Here is a 19,684-nt window from a genome sequence, read left to right as displayed (position 1 = left end):
AGGATCTTCCCCACAACCTGCCCCAGGCAGAGAATCCTGCCAGCAGAGGAACGGTCCTTCATCTAATAAGATCTGGTGGGTGTGCGGAAGCCCTGTGTCCCTGGACACCCGAAATCCTGAAGAATCGCTACGTGCCTAAGGGCGAGAGATGGTCTCACTGTCCCACTAGCGTTCCCTGCCCAAGAGGTGATCTACCTCTGTGGTGTACCCGAAATCCTGCCTTGGGCTTCATCTCTAGATCCCCTCACCCGCAGGGCCACCCCAATGTCCCTTATTCTCCTGCCACCTCTGAGGGTGGAGGTTTCTAAGCCCCCATCAATCAGCTCTTTGCTCTAGATCCTACCATCCCTCCTCCTGGAAGCCCTCCATGATTCCAGAATTCCTGGGGTGCAGTCGGGAAAGTGTTGAACCTGTGTCTATTGATTCAGCCAGCTTCTTCCCAGACCAAAAGTCCCAGACAGGACAACACCAGAGCCCACATAGGGTCTTCTGCAGGTCTCTGTGGCTCAGAATGCACTGCTCTTGACTCCCACACCAGCTTCACGCTGGTTCCTTCAAAATCCAGTGCTCTCCCTGGGCTCTCTTACCTCAGCTCTTCACATGGCTGTCTTCTTTCCATCCCTCCAATTTCACCTTCTCCGACTTCTTAGCCTTCCATGACTAACATGTTCTAGGAGAATCTCCTGCCTGCTCACTCCAACCTATTGTTTTTATTTATTTTCCTGTCCATTGATTATATCTTCATATGACTATGTCCTCCATGAGGGCAAAGGACCTGTCGCTTTGCCCATCATTGTCGTCTAGAAACTAGGACAGCACCAGGCACTAGGCAGGGGCTCAGAAAGTACCTATTAAAAGACCGGCTTGCTGCCCCACACTGAAGGGGTCTCTTTGGAGATACGAGAAGGGATGGGTTCTAGATGGGAGTAGCCATGACCCACCTGCCTTCTGCTAAGCATTGGCTGAACACAAGGCACTTGGCATAATTCTACTTCAATTTTGCAGCATCTCTTCATGGCAGAGAACGATTATTGCCTGCTAAATATGTTCCCACCACTGTTGTAATAGCAGGTAAGAGGGTAATTTGGTAATACTGATCCAGATATCTTTTTAATTTTTAAATTTTTATTTATTTTTTTAATGTTTTATTTTATTTTTGAGAGAGAGACAGACAGACAGAGTGTGAGCAGGGGAAGGGCAGAGAGAGGGGGAGACAGAATCCAAAGTAGGCTCCAGGCTCTGAGCTGTCAGCACAGAGCCCGACATGGGGCTCGAATCCACAGACTGCGAGATCATGACCTGAGCCAAAATCAGATGCCTAACCGACTGAGCCACCCAGGCTCTCCAGTTTTTATTTTAGAGAAAGAGGGAGCACACACAAGTGGGGAAGGGGCAGAGGGAGGGAGGGAGGGAGAGAAACTTAAGCAGATTCCACGCTCAGTGCAGAGCCTGATGCAGGCTCAATCTTACCACCTTGAAATCATAACCTGAGCCAAAATCAAGAGTCAGATGCTTAACCAACTAAGCCGCCCAGGTGCTCCAGTAATATTGGTACAAACATTAACCAAAACTTAAGGGGCACCTGGGTGGCTCAGTCAGTTGAGCATCTGACTTTGGCTTAGGTCATGATCTCATGGTTCGAGAGTGAGTTCGAGCCCCATGTCGGGTTTACTCCTGTGCTGACAGCACGGAGCCGGCTCTGGATCCTCTATCCCCATGTCTCTCTCTGCCCCTCCCCCGCTTGTTCTATCTCTCTCTCTCTCAAAAAAAACATTTAAAAAATACACATAAAAATAATAAAATAAAATCATTTTAAAAACTCAAAATACAGGAGCACCTGGATGGCTCAGTCAGTGGAGTGTACAACTGACTCTTGATCTTGAAGTTGTGGGTTTGGGCCCCACGTTGGCTGTAGAGATTCCTTTAAAAATAAAATCTTTAAAAAAAAAAAGTAGTTGTAGATGTCACATATATGTTAACCAATGCACAGAAAACTTCCAGTAAGATAGGCATGACATTGTTAATAGTGGTTACCTTCTTGGGGAGTAAAACTGAGAATATAGGATGACGACATAAATCATTTTTTACTGTAGACTCTTTTGGATTTTTATTGTATAGCTATCTTTTTAATCCTTATTTTTAAATTTACTTTTGGAATAGAGAAGCAGACTTTTAAAGGTACAGAAGAACTTATAGAAAAGTCTCTCTCCAATATCTGGTTCCCTGGCCACCCAACTGCTCTCCCAGAGGTAATTTCTTAGTTGGGTGGTAAATTCTGTCAGTTACGTTTTTTTTCTAAGGTGAAGAAAAGTTCCAAGGCCAGAGGGTACGGCTCCTGCGGAAACCTGCTCGCGGGCGGCTGAGCGGGCCACCTTGGATACTCACAGTTCAGAATGATCTGGGCAGCGCGGTAGAGCTGTAGGCGGCACAGAAGGTCCACCAGCTGCTGGACGGTGGCCTGCCGCATGCCCCACCACCACAGAAGCTCCCGCGTGATGCTCACGCCCTGCACCCGCTCCATCGACTTGATCTTTCGCAGCTGAGTCAGGTCTGTGATCACATAGGAGGCTAGAAGGCAAGCGAGAGGCCATCTCAGCGTCAGAAAGGCAGTACTTCCACCAGAGGGTCACCAGGCTAGCGGTCTTTGTCCGCAGTAGCTTCTCACTCGCTCCCCTTCACACCTGAAATCTACCTGTAGCTGGGATCCACAGGCAGACCGAGTTATAGCACTGAGTCCACCTGACACCCATGGGACTGGCACTTTGACACCTCAGTGTAAATATCAACTTCACAGCCACACAAAACTTAGGAGAGAACCCACTGGAGGAGAGGGTCAGGGGCGGCCTTGAGCTTTAGCTGTTTGTCTGTTACGGGCAAGTCACCTCACTGGTAGGAGCCTCAGTTTCCTCAACTGTAAGAGGGGGCAGGTAATAGAACTTCTCTTGCCTCCCCTCCTAGAACAGAAGCTCCATGTAGACAGGGAGTTTTATCTGTTCCGTCCACTGTTAGATCCCCAGAGCAGAGAACAGCACCTGGTACAGAGTGGGGGCAAGACCAGGACCAAGGTGAGGCAAAGGAGGCACTCAGGGGCAAAAGTTAAGGCACTCAGGAGCAAAATCTCACTCTCAGGGCTGATCTCAGAAGCTGGAGAAGTAGCTGGAAAATAGGTGCCTCCTTAAATTTTGCCCTGGGCATCTCATTCTCCTCACCCCTAAGTCCTAGCCTTGGCAGCAAGGGAGGGGGAATAATGAATGAATGAATGAAAGAAAGAAAGAAAGAAAGAAAGAAAGAAAGAAAGAAAGAAAGAACGAACTAAGGAACAAATGGACCCATGGCCCAGCATCCTCATAGAACTGTTACAGACATCAAGAAGGACCATGCATCTAGGGGCGTCTGGGTGGCTCAGTCGGTTAAGTGTCCAATTTCAGCTCAGGTCACAATCTCATGGTTTATGGGTTCGAGCCCCATATCAGGCTCTGTGCTGACAGCTCAGAGCCTGGAGCCTACTTCAGATTCTGTGTCTCCCTCTCTCTCTGCCCCTCCCCCACTGGAACTCTGTCTCTCTCAAAAATAAAATAAACATTAAAAAAAAAATTTTAATAAAATAAAAAAAAAGAGAGCTCATGCATCTAAAAGCACATTGCCAACTCAGAAACACTACAAAATTTGCAGGTGGCTGCTGCTGGCAATACTAAATATAAAGCATTCCTGCTTTCCATTTTTCATGATAAAATTAATGGTTGTTCACTAAAGAAAACTTGGGGGGAAAAGGGGAGAAAAACACCAATATAACATGTTACACAGCATCCCACTAGGGTACTTTCTCTTTCCAAAACTCTCCTCTCCCCTCCCCTCCACACAGGAGCGGTTCTAGATGCACTGTTGCTGGACTGTAAGATTTTGCATCCTGCTCTCATTTACTAACATTATACCATCAGCATTTTCCGAGTTGTTACAAACTCTTCCTCATGGCATTTTGAATGGTCACATGTATTCCACTGAGTTTACTAAAGTGAAAGAGGCTTTTTTTGTCCTAATTAGGAATAAAATAATCACACTTCAGTTCCAGATTTTCAGAAATCATGGAACAGAAATGCATATAAACATCAAGTTGTTCGTTCATTTGTTCATTCATTCGGCAAAACATCACTGAGCACTTCTGTGCTCCAAGCCTGTGACAAGCTGTAGAGATACCGTGGTGAATAAACCAGAAGCCCATGGAGATTTCTGTTTGAAAAATACAAACATAAGTGAACTGAGTGGGGAAGGGGAGGCAAGAGATAAAGCTCAGGACTACATTAAAGGCCTCCAAGGCCAGGTTATATAGAGTTTGGACTTGATCCTAAGAGCCACAGACGCTACCTACCGAAGACCTCAGAGCCAGGGAGTGTGACATGATCATATTGCACAATCCCCTCCCTCTGGAGGAATGGGAAAGATTGAGACAGCCTCAATCTTTCCGCAGAGAGAAAGCCTGTTAGGGGATGGAAAGTTCTCAGTTGCAACTTTAGTCACTGGAAACCCCAGGCCAGATTCCTGGTCAGTGGGAAATGATGTCAGCAGGGTCAGGGGCTGCTTCTAGAAGCCGAGAGAAAAGAGGGGAGGGAAGAGGAAGGAACACTTCCCCCACACCTCTCCCTGCCCCCTTCCCTATGCACCCGGCTATTCACCTGTTCACCGGCACAGCATGCCTCCCACTCTTCAGAGGTAGTGGGAAAAACAGAAACCCTGGTGTGGTGTTCCATCACACCTTTGTGGGGTGCACTTTCCTTACAGGCAACACAAGAGAAATAGGAACCCAGCCCTGAGGCGCCTTGCACTTCGAACATTTCCATGAAAGCACATTTGCATGAAAGTGACAATTCTTAACCCATTAACCTATCAACATCTAACCAGGCCCTTAAAACAGGTCAAGGCAAGATAGAGATCTTGGGGGAATGAGTCAGCACTGAGGGCCCTGCTAAGTTCCCAACTCTTTTCTCAGCACACACAAGAAATACTTGGTCATTATTGGCTAACAGGATGAAATCAAAGTCTCTGTGATCATCCCACACTGGTCATACTTTTGCTTCTAATCTTCCAAACTTTTCTACAGATATAAAAATACATACTTATATAATCAGGACAGGACAGGGGTGGTTCAGGGCCTAAATTTTGGATTCTGAGGCCAGGGTTCAAAATCCTATTCTGCTACCTAGGAAGGACCTTTACCTCTTCCTGTGCCTCAGTTTCCTCATCTGCAAATGAGGATAACAATAGCACCTGCCTCAGAAGCTGTTGCAAGGATCAGATTAGTCATATATACAGAGGTACTTGGAATAATGCTTCGTACATAGAAAATATGATATAACTGTTAACTGTAATTATTAAGCCACCTATGTTCTATGAAAGCCTGGTTTTGTTCCCTGTGGTTAAGACCACGTGGGACCATCCCACCGGATCTGAGTCCCTGAATCCTGCAGGAGTTCGTTCACCTGAGAGTAGTAAGCCTTGCCTCATGCTCAAAGCCCTCTCAAACAGATACGACATAGCCTCCTGAAATGTTTCCTGGCCAGTGGGAAGTGATGTAGGGTCAAATGACCCTTGTCAGGATTAATGGGACTCCTCCATGGCTAAGAGAAGGAGAAAACACAAAAGACCCTAACATGTCCTCTAAGCATCTCAGCAACTCACTCCCATTTTGTAGATGAGGAAACAGAAGGCTCAGAGTCACTTGCCCGAAATCATACAGCTAGACCGGGACAAAGCAGGGCGATGCACAAAGGCTAGCACATGCATGACTGAGCAAGATGCGGAGCAGTCCAACAAAGCAACTCCTGCCCTCGGGCCCTTTGGAAAACACCTGGGTGGATGACGCTGTAAGAAGCCTGTCTTCCCCTAAGACAAAAAATGGATGCCACTGTAATCATAGGGAAATGAACAGGAAGCAGCCACAATGTCTCCCAACAGTTGCCAAATCCAAAGAGCACGCATATGTGGCCATGTGATTTTCTAAATCACCTGACAAAGGATCTTCCCACCCCACGTACCCCCCAGTACCACAATCTGCCCTAAGGGACTATCTTTTTCTTTTCTTTTCTTTTTTTTAAGTTTATTATTTACTTATTCTGAGAGACAGAAAGAAAGAGAAAGAGAGAGAGAGAGAGAGAATCCCAAGCAGGCCCTGCACAGTCAGTGCAGAGCCCATTGCGGGACTTGAACTCACAAACCAGGAGATCATGACCTGAGCCAAAACCAAGAGTCAAATGCTTAACTGACTGAGCTACCCATGTACCCCTCTTTTCTTTTCTAAATGATTCACAGAAGCAAAGACTCTTTAGCAATGGAAGGACAAAGGCGATCACTAGTTCTGATGAAGAGGAAGCCAGACAATACTGTGACCTGGCAAGGAGCAGCTAAACGGGCAACATGGCTAGCTCCCAGCCCAGCGAGCCCCACGCCAACACGGAGAGCTGGTTGACCATGGGCCAAAGCCAATTCAGTGGAATAAAAAGTGCACACCTCCCACGTCCTCGCCATTCCTACATCCTTCAGCTCATCATTTGTTCAAGTGGCTGTTGAATGTCTGCCCACTGGCCAGGTGCTGTCCTAGACTCTGGGAATATAGGAGTGAACCAGATGGGTGAGGTCTCTGCACTCATGGTGCTTACATTCTCCAGGGAGAGAGACACATAAATAAATAAGGAATGAGGTAATATCAAAGTATGTTAAGTGGAACAGAGGAAATAAAATACAGTGGTGGTACAGAGTAACGGGGGGGCAGGGTAGGCCTCTGGAATAAGGTGAAGTATGAACTGAGACCAGAAGGGCTATGGCCCTCCAAAGATGTCAGTATCCTAAACCCCAAAACCACCTTGCATGACAAAAGTGACTTTGCAGATGGGCTCACATTAGGGGTTCTGAGATGGGATTATCTGAATGATCAGAGTGGACCTAATGTAATTACAAGGGTCCTTACAAGGGGGAATCAGCAGTGTCTGATTCAGAGAAGATATAGTAACAGAAGCAAACGTCAGAGAGAGATTTGAAGATGCTTTGCTGTTGGCTTTGAAGGTGGAGGGAGAGGCCACGAGCCAACGTAAGCAGGCAGCCTCCTAGAAGCTGATACATTTGGGCAAGAAAATGAGTTCTCCTCTAGAGCATCCAGGAGGAATGCAACCCTGCCAACACCTTGATTTTAGGACTTGTGACCTCCAGAATTGTAACATGATAAATGTGCGTTGTTTTTAAGCCATTAAATTTGTGGTAATTCATTACAGCGGCAAGAGGGAACTAAGGAGCCATGGTGAACACTGGGGGAGGAATGTCCCAGGCAGAGGCAACAGCAAATACAGAGGCCCTGAGCCTGGACCAGGGAGGCCGATGTGGCTGAAAGCAGGGCAAGCAAGAGCAAGTGTGGAAGGAGAAGAGGTCAGAAGTCAGTGGGGGTCAGATTGTGACAGATCGGGAAAGCCCGGTAGAGCTCGGATTATATCCTAAATCACAATTGGAAGTCTTTGAAGACTTTGAGCAATTCTGGTGTCTCCAGGGTCTAAAAAATCAGAGGTATTCCCCAAAGAGGATGTACAGAGGGCCAACAAGTACATAAAAAGATACTCAGCATCACTAGTCATTAGGGAAATGCAAATCAAAATTACAATGACATACCATTCACACCTGCTCAGATGGGTAGCAGTGAAAAGACAGATAATAACAAGTGTTGGGGAGGATATGGAGAAATTGGACCTTCGTACACGGGTGGAGGGACTGTAAAATAGTGCAGACAATATCGAAAACAGTCTGGCACTTCCTCAAAACGTTAAATATAAAGTTACCATGTGACTCAGTAATTCCACTCCTAGGTATCTACCAAGGGAAATGAAAACATATATCTACATAAAAACTTGTACACAAGTATGTGCAAGAGCGTTATTCAAAAACAGCCAAAAAGTGGAAAGGACCCAAATGTTAACCCCATTAACTGGTGAATGGATAATAAATTGTGCAACATTATTCAGCAATAAAAAGAAATGAAGCACTGATACATGGTACAACAGAGATGAATCTTGAACACTAATGCTATATGAAAGAAGCCAATCACCAAAGACTACACGTTGTATGATTCCATTTCTATGAAATGTCCAGAATAGGTAATGCCCAAAGCTGAGGAAAATGAGTGGTATGTGGTGGGAATGTTGGGGTTGACAATTAAGGGGTATAGGGTTTCTTTTGGGGGCAACGAAAATGTTCTAAGATTAACTGTCGAGATGGATATGCAACTCTCTATATATATTAAACACCATTGAATTATACACTTTAGATGGGTGAATTGTATGGCATATGGATTATATCTCATAAAGTGCTTTTAAAGAGCCACAGGTGTTGGGGGCACCTGGGTGGCTCAGTTGGTTAGGTGTCTGACTCTTGATCTTGACTCAGGTCATGATCTCACGGTTTGTGAGTTCCAGCCCCACATCAGGCACTGCACTGCCAGTGAGGAGCCTACTTGGGACTCTCTCCCTCTCTGTCTGCCCCTCCCCTGCTCACTCTCTCTCTCAGAATAAATAAACTTTAATAAAAAAAAAAAAAAGCCACAGGTGTACCTTTAAAATATCTTAGGAACAGAAGTTCCTCTGGTGTTTACAGTCAAGGCCGACATGAAAAAAAAAAAAAAAAAACCTAGAGGGAGTCTCTTATACAAAATTTGTCCACTGCCCAGGAAACATTCAAAGTAGATAAGTCACAGGTCATTGGAACAAAGGAACAGTCTAGAAGATCAGGTGGTGTCCTGACTTTCTCAGAGGTGTCCTGACATGTTAGCAGTGACCGCCTCTGGGGAGAGGACTGAGACTGAAGACCCTGAAGAAGAAAGACATTTACCTTCCTCCCCACCCCTGCTGTATTATTTACTTTTATAAATGCATGTGTTGCTTTTTCCATTAAAAATAGTTAACAAAAATACAAGCTAAAAATAAAACCTAAATCCATGTTGCTAAGGAACATTGCTTGGCAAGGAGAAATACCTGAATATTTTAAGTTTAAAAAAGCATGCTATTAGAATGTACAAAATGATACAATTTTTGAAAAATGCATGCACATAAGTAAATTTATTATTATATACTAGAAGGTATAAATCACATAGCACTCTGCTAGCACATAGGAAGTAGGCAGCAAAAGTTGTTGCTGTTTATTATCATTATTATATTAGCATCCAAATAAGAATGGTTATCCCTGAGTAGTGGAATTTGAGCTAATCTTTGTTTGCCACGCTATTTTTCAATAAGCGTGTATTATTTTTGTTACTGGTTGAAAACGGGGTTTCTGAATATGAGCACTATTGACACTTTGGACCTGATAATCCTACGTGGAGGGGGCTGTCCTGTGCATTGTAGGGCGGTTAGCAACACCCCTGGCTTTTACTCACTGCATGCCCCCAGCTGTGACAACCAAAAATGTCCAGACATGTGTTTCCGAGGGGGCAAAATCACCTCTGGTTGAGAATCACTAGGTTAAAAGGTATATTATTTGCTCAAACTGATGGATAACAAAAACACGTTCATTTTATTACTATTCTTTCAACTGTGCATATATCATAGACTCTTGTATAAATGGTACATATCATAATCTAAGTTCGAAAGAAAATACAGAGATTATTTTAGGGGAACCTAGGTGGCTCAGTCAGTTAAGCGTGAGTTCGAGCCCCGCATCCAGCACTGTGCTGACAGCTCAGAGCCTGGAGCCTGCTTCAGATTCTGTCTCCCTCTCTCTGCCCCTCCCCCACTAGGGCTCGCTCTCACTCTCTCTCAAAAATGAACAAAGGTTAAAAAAAATTTTTTTAAAGAAAATATAGAGATTATTTTAAAAATAAAGTGGTACCAGTTACAATGACATCAAACACAAACATAATAATTATTAATACTTCCTTATTACTTACAAGAATCTGACACTTAAGTGTCAGGTGCCTTTGCGTAATTTTCATTACTCACAAGAACCTCCAGTTTAGATTAAGAAGCTGAGGCTCAGAGAAGTGAAGCAACTTGTCCAAAGTCACCAGCTGGGAGGAGGTGGAGCCTGGAATGCAGACCTCTGCTTGGGAATCCGAGGACCAGAGGCGCGCAGCGTCCCCCCGCCCCGCCCCAGGTGCCAGGCCCTCTCTGCCTATTACCAAGCTCAAACAAACAAACACACCAAGGAGTTTAGCAACCTTTTAGCAACGCCATGCCCGTAGGGAATTTACTCCATCACTCTCTCAATCTGTCTCCACGTCTGTAAAAAGGTGTAAGAGAAACATGCACTTTATAGGCCCTTGTGGGAATTCAATGAGATAATCCGTGTCAGTGCCTGCATCCGGGCGGGACGCACAGTAAGCGCACAGTAATTGCTGATAGAGCTATTAGGATAAGCTTTACCATAAACAGCAAAGTCGAGCCGGTCATTATTCAGCGACAGATGAACAACAGAAATTTTCAAAGATCGTCTAACACCTTCCAGACAATCCCGGTGGTAGTGGTGAGGGGTGGGGGGTGTCCAGATAAGGGGTGGTGGCCAGCCGAGGATACACGACGAGGCTCCGGCCCGGAATGGCCGCACAAAGAGCCCCTCGGTTCGGGACCCACTTAAACAGGGGTGGGCAGGGGGCTTGGTGGCGGGGTCGCCAGGGGGAGCCCACTCACCGAACTGCATCCAGTCCCACTCGCTGAGCGTGTCCATGTTGCGGCACAGGTCGTCCAGTACCCAGGCGGGCAGCTGGTAGATGTAGCAGGACATGGCTGGGCTCCGGAGGCCGGCGGGCAGGCTCGCCGGCAACTGGGGCAGCCCCGCGGGGACCCGGGGCTTCTCTACTCCGGGGGCGGGCGGGTCCAGCCAGCCAGCCACCTCCTCCGGGGAAGTGGGCGGGCCGGGCGCTTGGCACCACCGCCCCCAGCGGCCACTCGCGGCGCGACACCGCCCCGCCGGCTGGACCGACTGGCGACGTGGGGCGGGAACGCGTTTAAGGACACACGAGGACTTCAGTGGCAGTCCCAGGAGGACTTCTGACTCCAGTACCAGTGTTTCCGGGCGCTCCACCACATAGAATTCATTCAACAAATATTCTGTTAATTACCTACTATATGCCAGGCACTGTTCAAGGTATTGGAGATACAGGATTGGAGAAAATCTACAAACTTCCTTACTTTCATGGGACTTAAAACCTAGATGGTGGGAGAAGAAAACTAATGATAAGTAATAAAAGTATGTAATAAATAAGTTATGAGGTGTGTTAAAAGGTAGTAAATGCTATTACAAAAAAGAAAAAGGAAAGTTGGTTAAGGGGAATTAGGAATTGAGAGCGAGTTAAATAGGGTAGACAAGATAGACTTTATCATAATAAGGGTTAGTGTTCATTGAACAGCTACTATGTGCTAGACACTGTTCTAGGTGCTGGCAATGCCTCTGAGGAAAAAAGGACATGGGGTGTTGGGTGGCTCAGTCGGTTAAGTGACCGACTGCAGCTCAGGTCATGATCTCATGGTTTGTGAGTTCGAGCCCCATGTTGGGATCTGCGCTGACAGCTCAGACTGGAGCCCGTTTCGGATTCGGTGTCTCCCTCTCTCTCTGCGCACCACCCCCCCCCCACCCCGCCCCGCTCATGCTCTGTCTCTCTTTCCTTCAAAAGTAAATAAACATTTTTTAAAATTTTTTTTAAAGAAAGAAAAAAAGGACAAAATCCATACCCTGGAGGAATATAGACAATAAGCAGTAAAATATTAAGTAAGTAAATAACTTAGCACTATAGAACATGATAGGTAACATTAGAGAATAAAAGCAAAGTATGATGAAAGAGAGTGGGGGTGGCATGCTGAATTATTATCTTAGAAGGTAATAAATCTTAATGGGGGAAAGCAGAATAAAAGAGATTTCAGGGCAAATTGAATTATTGAGTAGGAGGAGAACTTACACTAATAGTGGCTAGTATTATTGATCATTTACGATGTGCAGACTTCACCTGGGTCATTTTACCTACTCCTCTCAATGAACCTATTAGGTAGGTGTGGTTATTACCCCCATTGTACAGATGAGAAACCGAAGCACAGAGAGGTTAGGTAAGTTGCCGAATATCATACAGGTACAAGTGACAGAGCTGGGATTTGAACCCAAACAGTCTGATCACTGGCTACAAACTGCCTCTTTATTATAATAACTACCACTTATCTGCACCTATCATGTGCTCTGCATAAATCATTTTCTGTAACTTTCATAGGCCTATGCTATAGATAGTATTATCCCCCTTTTTTGTTGAGAGAGAGTGTGTGCACACGCACATGCTCAAGTGGAGGAGGAGTAGAAGGAGAAGTAGAGAGAATCTCAAGCAGGCTGCATGCCCACCACAGAGCCCCATGAGGGGCTTGATCTCACAACTGTGAGATCATGACCTGAGCTGAAATCACGAGTTGGATGCTTCACCAACTGAGCCACTCAGGCATCCCAGTATTATCCCCTTTTTTACACAGAAATAGAGAAGTTCCAAGAGATTGGGCAACATCAGTGAGAGCAAATAAACTAGAGTTCCACTTTGTGGCCATAAACATCCGGCTGCAGAAGGAACCTGAAAGGAAAGCAAAAAGTCCTGGGGCAAGCCTTGGTTCTGCCACCAACAGGTTTTGTGTCCCTGGACAACCCATTTCACTTCTCAAACCTTGCATTCCACATCTATAAAATGGTACTAATGAGTTCTATTGCCTAGGGTTGTGAGCTAGAGAAATAGATTAAATCAATTTATACAACCCATATAGAATGCCTACTATAGTCTTTCTTGTACAGAGAATAGACTCGAAAAATGGTAGCTGCCATTGATAATATTGAAAAAAAGCTCCAGGAAGAGTGCTCCCACAATCCATCAGAGGACAAAGGATCAAAGGACATCAAACTCATTTTTAAAAGAAAGGAAAAGAAAAAAGCATCCACCACCTTAGAATTCTACCTGGATACAAGCGGTAGTTCTGTCACTGTCTGGTACTTTATCCTGAGCAAGGCTGCAGTTTTCTCTTTTGTAAACTGGATATCCTCCCATAATCACTTCGAAGGATTGGTGTGAAGCTTAAATGGACCTCCAAACGCTTGGGATAAACAGTAAAGTGCTTAGCCCAGTAAAGGGTTGATTTTATGCGAGTCTACCCCTTTGATGTTGGAATTAGGGCATATTTTAGTGTTCTGTGACTGCTTTTCATGGGAAGTCCTGTGTTTCAGCAGTGGTTGACGGTGGAATAGAATGGGAAAGCACCTACAGCCCAGAGCATAGATCCTTCTGTTTCTCTCATGTTTTCTACTTGCAGAGCCCTCCTCCTCCTGCCTCTCCCTCTCTTTTGCAAGCACAGAGCATGGGTCATAGCTTTCCTCCCTTAGTGCCATGAGGCCTCTTCCCCCTGATGGGGCTTTGAAACCACAGGAGATTTGCATTCAGCCTAGTCCAGGATAGACAAGCCCCAGCAACTCCTCTCTCTGCTATTTCCTTGGGTTTTTGGCAAGTTTCCTTCTCATCCCATCCTCAGGGCTCGGAATCTGAGTCCTAGGATTTTCTTCTCCAGAGAGATCTGATCAGAGAGATCAGGGCCTGAGCAGATCATCTTAGGGGCACATCTTGGTCCCCATTCTTTAGAATAAATTCTTCAAAGTAAGATCTTTGTTATTACTAAGTAGTAGAGCTACCGCTTCCCTGCCAAATACCAAGCATTTACCATACATTATCTGGCATCCTCACAACAACCCTATAAGGTAGGTTTAATTGTTCCCATTCTACAGAAGAGAAAACTGAGGCATAAGTCTGTGTAACTTGGCCAAATCAAATTGGCCACGTGACAGGATTCAACCCAATTCTGACTCCAAAGGAAGTGCTCTTTCTACTCTATAATATTGCCTCACCACAAAGAGAAATCTCCTTTGATCCTGCACAGTTCATTTCTTCCCCTAATTAGCTTTCTCTGGCCAATACCCTCCCTCCCACAATCAGTTGAAACAGTTATTGAGGCTGAATGTAATTAGTTATATAGGTATGTCATTTAGACCTATTCACATCTAATTACCTTTGACAAACTGTACATGCCCAGCCTGGCCTCCGAAGATCCAGACTGGGGTGGGACTTGGGCACTGGCATTTTTAAAATCTTCCCAGGTAATTCTAATTATGGGCAGGCAGAGTTGAGAACCGGTGTTTTATCACAAAGTTGGGACGAGAAAAGAAGACTGATGATAGGGGATTAACAATATCAAAGCTTCTCTGTGTACTTTGCACATGTTTTTTCTGTCTAATAAAAATATCTTCATTGTTTTTTTCTGATAGTGTAGCAGGATTCTCGCACAAAGAGTCGTGACACCGAGGCTTTTCTTTCCAGGAAGCAACTTTATTCCTGCTGGCACCGCTCAGTTGGGTTCATAGTTGGGTTCATATGCAAAGAACTGAGCCCCGAATGCCACCTGGTGTAGGTTTTTATTTATTTTTTACTTCTTTGTCTCCCATATATGGTAACACACAAGCATGCAGTCTGATTAAATGGTCTCATGTTACAAGGTCGTGAGGGATGTTGTCACGTATGCATATAGCCAGGTTGCCTTGAGGGTTTTTGTTTTTTTGTTTTTTTGTTTTTTCCTTTAGGGAGGGGACCCTACCACAATAGTACATGATCATTCTCCAGAAGAGTAGGTAACCTTAAACATAAAACTGTCAGTTATTTTACCAGCAAAATTGGGTTCATTCAGAAATAGCAGAGAATTGGAATTCAGGACACACAAGCTACTGCAAAACCCATAGGCAAGTCGCAGAACAAAAGAGAAGTCTCTTTTATAGATGAAAGAGGGGAGTTGGGAGTGCTGTCATAAAGTCCATTAGAGCAAACTGGGAGTTTAAAGTATAGTGACTTTTCACTGGCTGAGTTGTCTCATTGGCTGCGCTGTTGCTGGGAGAAGAGGTAAACCTTTTTTTCTCCTACTGAGATGGTAAAGTAGTGTAGACCCACAAGGTCCATCTCTTCCTATGGATATGCAACTGATCAGGAGTGGTAGGATGTGAGAGCTCCCCCTACTGGCCTCCTGATTCCATTTTAGCGAGTTTTCCTTTTATTAATTTTCCCAGAGGGCTTTGAGAAAAAACCCAGTCCTACTCTCTCCTCCTCTTGGGTAGGAAAAAAAACAAAAAACAGTTCTACCTTCTCCTCTATGTTTCTCCTTTATTTACACAGAACACTTAGCTTTTGACACTTCTGGTCACCAAATGTGGAGGCAGGGGAGTAATTCCCCACAAGCAATTCTGTGCAACACGGGCTGGGTGTGCTACAACCTAACTTACTTCTAACACCGTCTACCCGAAGATAGTGTCAGATCCCACAGATTAAGGGCTCATTCCCACAAAACTGTTCCCTCCCTACTTCAGATGTGGATGGCAAGTAGCAGTGCCCCAGGTCACCCACCACTTCTGTACTACTTGGCTACAGATAGGAGGTTCCCATGACCCCCTCCTTGGGTTCAATTAATTTACTAGAGTAGCTCACAGAACTCAAAGAAACACTTATAGTATTTACTTTTTTAAAAAAAGGATACAGAGGCACATGGGTGGCTCAGTCTGTTAAGCCTCTGCTCTTGATTTTGGCTCAGGTCATGATCTCTCAAACCCCACATCGGGCTCTACAACACAGAATCTGCTTGGGATTCTCTCTCTCCCTCTCTCTGCCCCTCACCCGCTCCCCCTTCAGCACACGCTCTCTCTCTCTCTCTCAAAATAAATACACTTTATAAATAAATAAATAGATAGACAGATACAGATGAACAACCAGATGAAGAGATACATAGGGTGCAGGAGCTTCTGTGCCCATGGGGTTGGGTTGCGTCACCCTCCCAGTCTAGAGGAGTGTACTGACCCAGAAGCTGTCAAACCCCCTACTGCTAGGATTTTGTGGAGGCTTCCACAGAGGCAGGATCAATTATTAACTCTATTTCCATCCCCTCTGCCCTCTCTGCAGAAGTAGGAGATGGGGCATAGCTGAAAATCCCAAGCTTCTAATCATGACTTGGTATCTTTCTGGTGACCAGCCCCCAGCCAGGAGCCATTCAAAAGCCTACCTAGAGTTGCTTCATTAGAACAAAAGATGCTTCTAGTGCTTTATCATTTAGGAATTTACCAGGGTTTTAGGAACTATGTGCTGGGAACCAGGGGTGGAGATCAATATATTTTCTATTAACACACACACACACACACACACACACACACACACACGGAGGGAGGAGGGATAGGAGAAAGAGAATGAACACCTTCCCTCCTTCCCTTTATTTGGGATGTACATTTATTTTCAGTATTGGGGTCTGTTCCAGAGGAGTCTGCTTTCTTATCTACAAGAGACGTAGGACAGTCCTAGAGTCTATCAAGGAAAACTATAAACCAATATTTGGAAAACTGCTGCTCCAGGGGCACACCAGGCCACACTCACAATTCCTCCCTTCTCCCTGTAGTTGTTCCAGGACAGGGTATTCCAGACCTGATAGAATCATCCTCACATTCCCAGCATTCTTGTGTGGGACCTCCTAAAGGTGAAGAATGTCATCTCATGCCACTCCCTCTCAAGCACAATGCTGCTAAGCTATCCCTTGACCAAGGAACTCTCCTTTAATTTATCTGAAGATAAAATGGTTCGCTATGATTTCCTTTGGTCCTTACAGTAGTCTTAGTTCTGTTAACATTTGTGGGGCCAATGCAGGACTCTAAGACTCAACTTCTCCCAAGTGGTGCAAGGCAATCTTTTGTGTTTTCTGCCTGAAGAACAGGGAGAGCATATTGCTATTTGTATGTATGTTATGCTGACATACTTTCCTGAGGTTTCATGTTCCGATATTTTTTTTTAACATTTTTAAGTAGGGGTGCCTGGGTGGCTCAGTGAGTTAAGCGTCCGACTCTTGATTTCAGCTCAGGTCATGATCTCACGGTTCGTGGGAGTCGAGCTCCATGTCAGGCTCTGCACTAACAGCATGGAACCTGCTTGGGATTGTCTCTCTCCTTCTCTCTCTGCTCTTCCCCAACTCATGCTTGCTCACTCTCTCTTTCAAAATAAATAAATATTTTTTGAAATAATATTTTTAAGTAATCTCCACACCCAACGTGGAGCTTGAGCTCAAACCCCCAAGATCAAGCCACATGCTCCACTGACTGAGCCAGCCAGGCGCCCCTCATGTTCCAACTTTGAAACAAGTTTTGTGGGTTTTTCTTTTATATATCCAGGGCTATTGCCCAAATCCTTTTGATTAACATCGTAAGGTTATCCATTTTTTCTATGATCTGCCAATGGGTTACAGGGTATGTGTGGTGAGGGGAAGCCCCAGAGAAGTGTTCTGTGGGGCAGGCAGTTTAAGTGTGCTGACAGAAAAGGGAACTACTGAAGGGGTATCAGGCAGCCCAGTGACTGGCATAGAGTAGGACTGAGCTGGTAAGAACAGGTTACAGGAAATTTGTGTGAAAGTATCTGAAAAGTTCACATTGGTGCTCATGTGTCAAGAGTGCAAAACACTGCTATCTATTTCATATCCTTAGTGTGTTGATTTCTAGGACAGTGCCTGTCTTTTCATAACCTTCTCAGTATAAGTACTGATAAAATGGTAACCACTCACTTTTTTTTTTTTTTTTTTTTTTTTTTTTTAAATAGACTTTAAAATCACAGTGTAATTGGGACACCTGGGTGGCTCAGTCAGTTAAGCGTCCGACTTCAGCTCAGGTCATGATCTAAAAGCTTGTGAGTTTGAGCCCCACATCAGGCTCTGTGCTGACAGCTCAGAGCCTGGAGCCTGCTTTGGATTCTGTGTCTCCCTCTCTCTGCCCCTTCCCTAGCTCACACACTGTCTCTCTCTCTCTCTCTCAAAAATAAATAAACATTAAAAAAATTTTTTTTAATTTAAAAGCCACAGCATAATTAAGAGGAAGGTATAGGAATTTCCCATACATCTCCTGCCGCCACACATGCAAAGCTTCCCTCACGATCAACATCCCCACCAATGCGGTATCTTTTTTACAACTGATGAACCCTCATTGACTCATAATTATCACCCCAAGTCCATAGTTTACTTTAGGGTTTATTCTTGGTGTTGTATATTCCATGTTGCAAAAACTCACGTATCTACTATTAGAGTATCATACAGAGGAGTTTCATTGCCCTAAACAAACCCTGTTCTCTGCCTATTTATCCCACCCTCCCTCCATAACCTGGCAACCATTATCTTTTTACTCCATAGTTTGGTCTTTTCCACATCACACAGCTGAAATCATACACTGGGTGACCTTTTTAGATTGGCTTCTTTCACTTAGTAGTGTGCATTAAAGTTTCCTTCATGTCTTTTCACGGTTGACAACTCATTTCTTTTTAGTGCTGATTAATATTCTGTTGTCTGGAACCAGTTTATTTAGCCATGCACCTACTAAAAGACACTTCTAAGTTTTCGTAGTTAGGAATGAAGCTGCTATAAATACCCAAGCATTTAACTCCTTTGGATAAATACCAAGGAGCAGGATTGCTGGAATATATAATAATAAAATGTTTAGTTTTGTAAGAAACCACCAAACTGTCTTCCAAAGTGGCTGTACCATTTTGCATTCCACCAGCAGTCAGAATTCCTCTTGCTCTGCCTCACCAACATTTGTTGGCAATCCTCCAGATTTTGGCCACTCTAATAGGTATGTATTGGTATCTCATTTTAATTGGCATTTCCCTGGTGACATGATGTGAAGCATTTTTCATATGCTTACTTGCCAACTGTGTTTCTTCTTCAGTGACGTGTCTGTTAAGGTTGGTTCTGTTTATGTGGAAGAAAAAAAACCAAACACCTTTGTTCCCAATGTGAGTACTTTTCTTCTTAATGCTTTTCTGTAAGGCTTAATTTTTTTCACAGTGATACTTCATTTTTACATGAAAAATAAAGCTAAAAGAAAGTGTTTTGAAAAAAATAAAATAAAACACGGTGGGGGAGAGGGGGTGCCTGGGTGGCTCAGTCAGTTAAGCGCCCAAATTTGGCTCAGGTCATGATCTCCTGGTTTGTGGGTTCGAGCCCCGTGTCGGGCTCTGTGCTTACAGCTCAGAGCCTGGAGCCTGCTTCAGATTCTCTGTCTCCCTCTCTCTCTCTGTCTCTCTCCTGCTCACACTCTCTCTCAAAAATAAACATTTTTTTTGAAAATTAGAAAAAATAAAAAACATGGTGGGGCACCTGGGTGGTTCAGTCGGCTGAGTGTCTGACTCTTGGCTTTGGCTCAGGTCATGATCTCGCAGTGGGTTGGAACCCTGCATTGGGCTCTGCGCTGACAGCACAGAGCCTGCTTGGGATTCTCCGTCTCCTTCTCTCTCTGACCCTTCCCCACTCACGCTCTCACAAAAATAAATATTAAAAAAATGGCAAGGGGCACCTGGGTGGCTCAGTCAGTTAAGGGTTAAGCATCAACTCTTGATCTCAAATCAGGTCTTCTTTTTTAATGTTTATTTATTTTGAGAAAGAAAGCACAAGTCGGGGAGGGGCAGAGAGAGAGAAGGAGACAGAGAATCCCAAGTAGGATCCATGCTCAGTGTGGAGCCCAACTTGGGGCTCGATCTCACAACTGTGAGATCAAGACCTGAGCCAAAATCAAGAGTTGGATGCTTAACCGACTGTGCCACCCAGGCACCTCTCAGCTCAGGTCTTGATCTCAGGGTCATGAGTTCAAGCCCCAT

The 19,684-nt window shown here is 44.8% G+C and overlaps 1 protein-coding gene across 2 annotated transcripts in view; it reads right to left on the bottom strand.

Moving 5' to 3' along the window:
* Nucleotides 1-10,858, bottom strand: part of IRAK2 (interleukin 1 receptor associated kinase 2) — a 60,150-nt gene extending 49,292 nt beyond the window's left edge. For both annotated transcript variants that reach the window (XM_019428182.2, XM_019428183.2), the window contains exons 1-2: nucleotides 10,653-10,858; nucleotides 2,386-2,568 (exon numbers count right to left, since the gene is read on the bottom strand). In XM_019428182.2, the coding sequence (XP_019283727.1) occupies nucleotides 2,386-2,568; nucleotides 10,653-10,746 (277 nt within the window). In that variant the 5' untranslated portion in view covers nucleotides 10,747-10,858. The remainder of the gene's footprint in view (nucleotides 1-2,385; nucleotides 2,569-10,652) is intronic.
* Between the last annotated feature and the right edge of the window lie 8,826 nt (nucleotides 10,859-19,684).

The sequence above is a fragment of the Panthera pardus genome, unplaced genomic scaffold (assembly GCF_024362965.1).
Source record: "Panthera pardus isolate Hobbes unplaced genomic scaffold, ASM2436296v1 HiC_scaffold_8, whole genome shotgun sequence".
NCBI lineage: Eukaryota > Metazoa > Chordata > Mammalia > Carnivora > Felidae > Panthera > Panthera pardus.
Note: the sequence above shows the minus strand (reverse complement) of the source record. Positions and strands in the feature narration are given on the sequence as shown.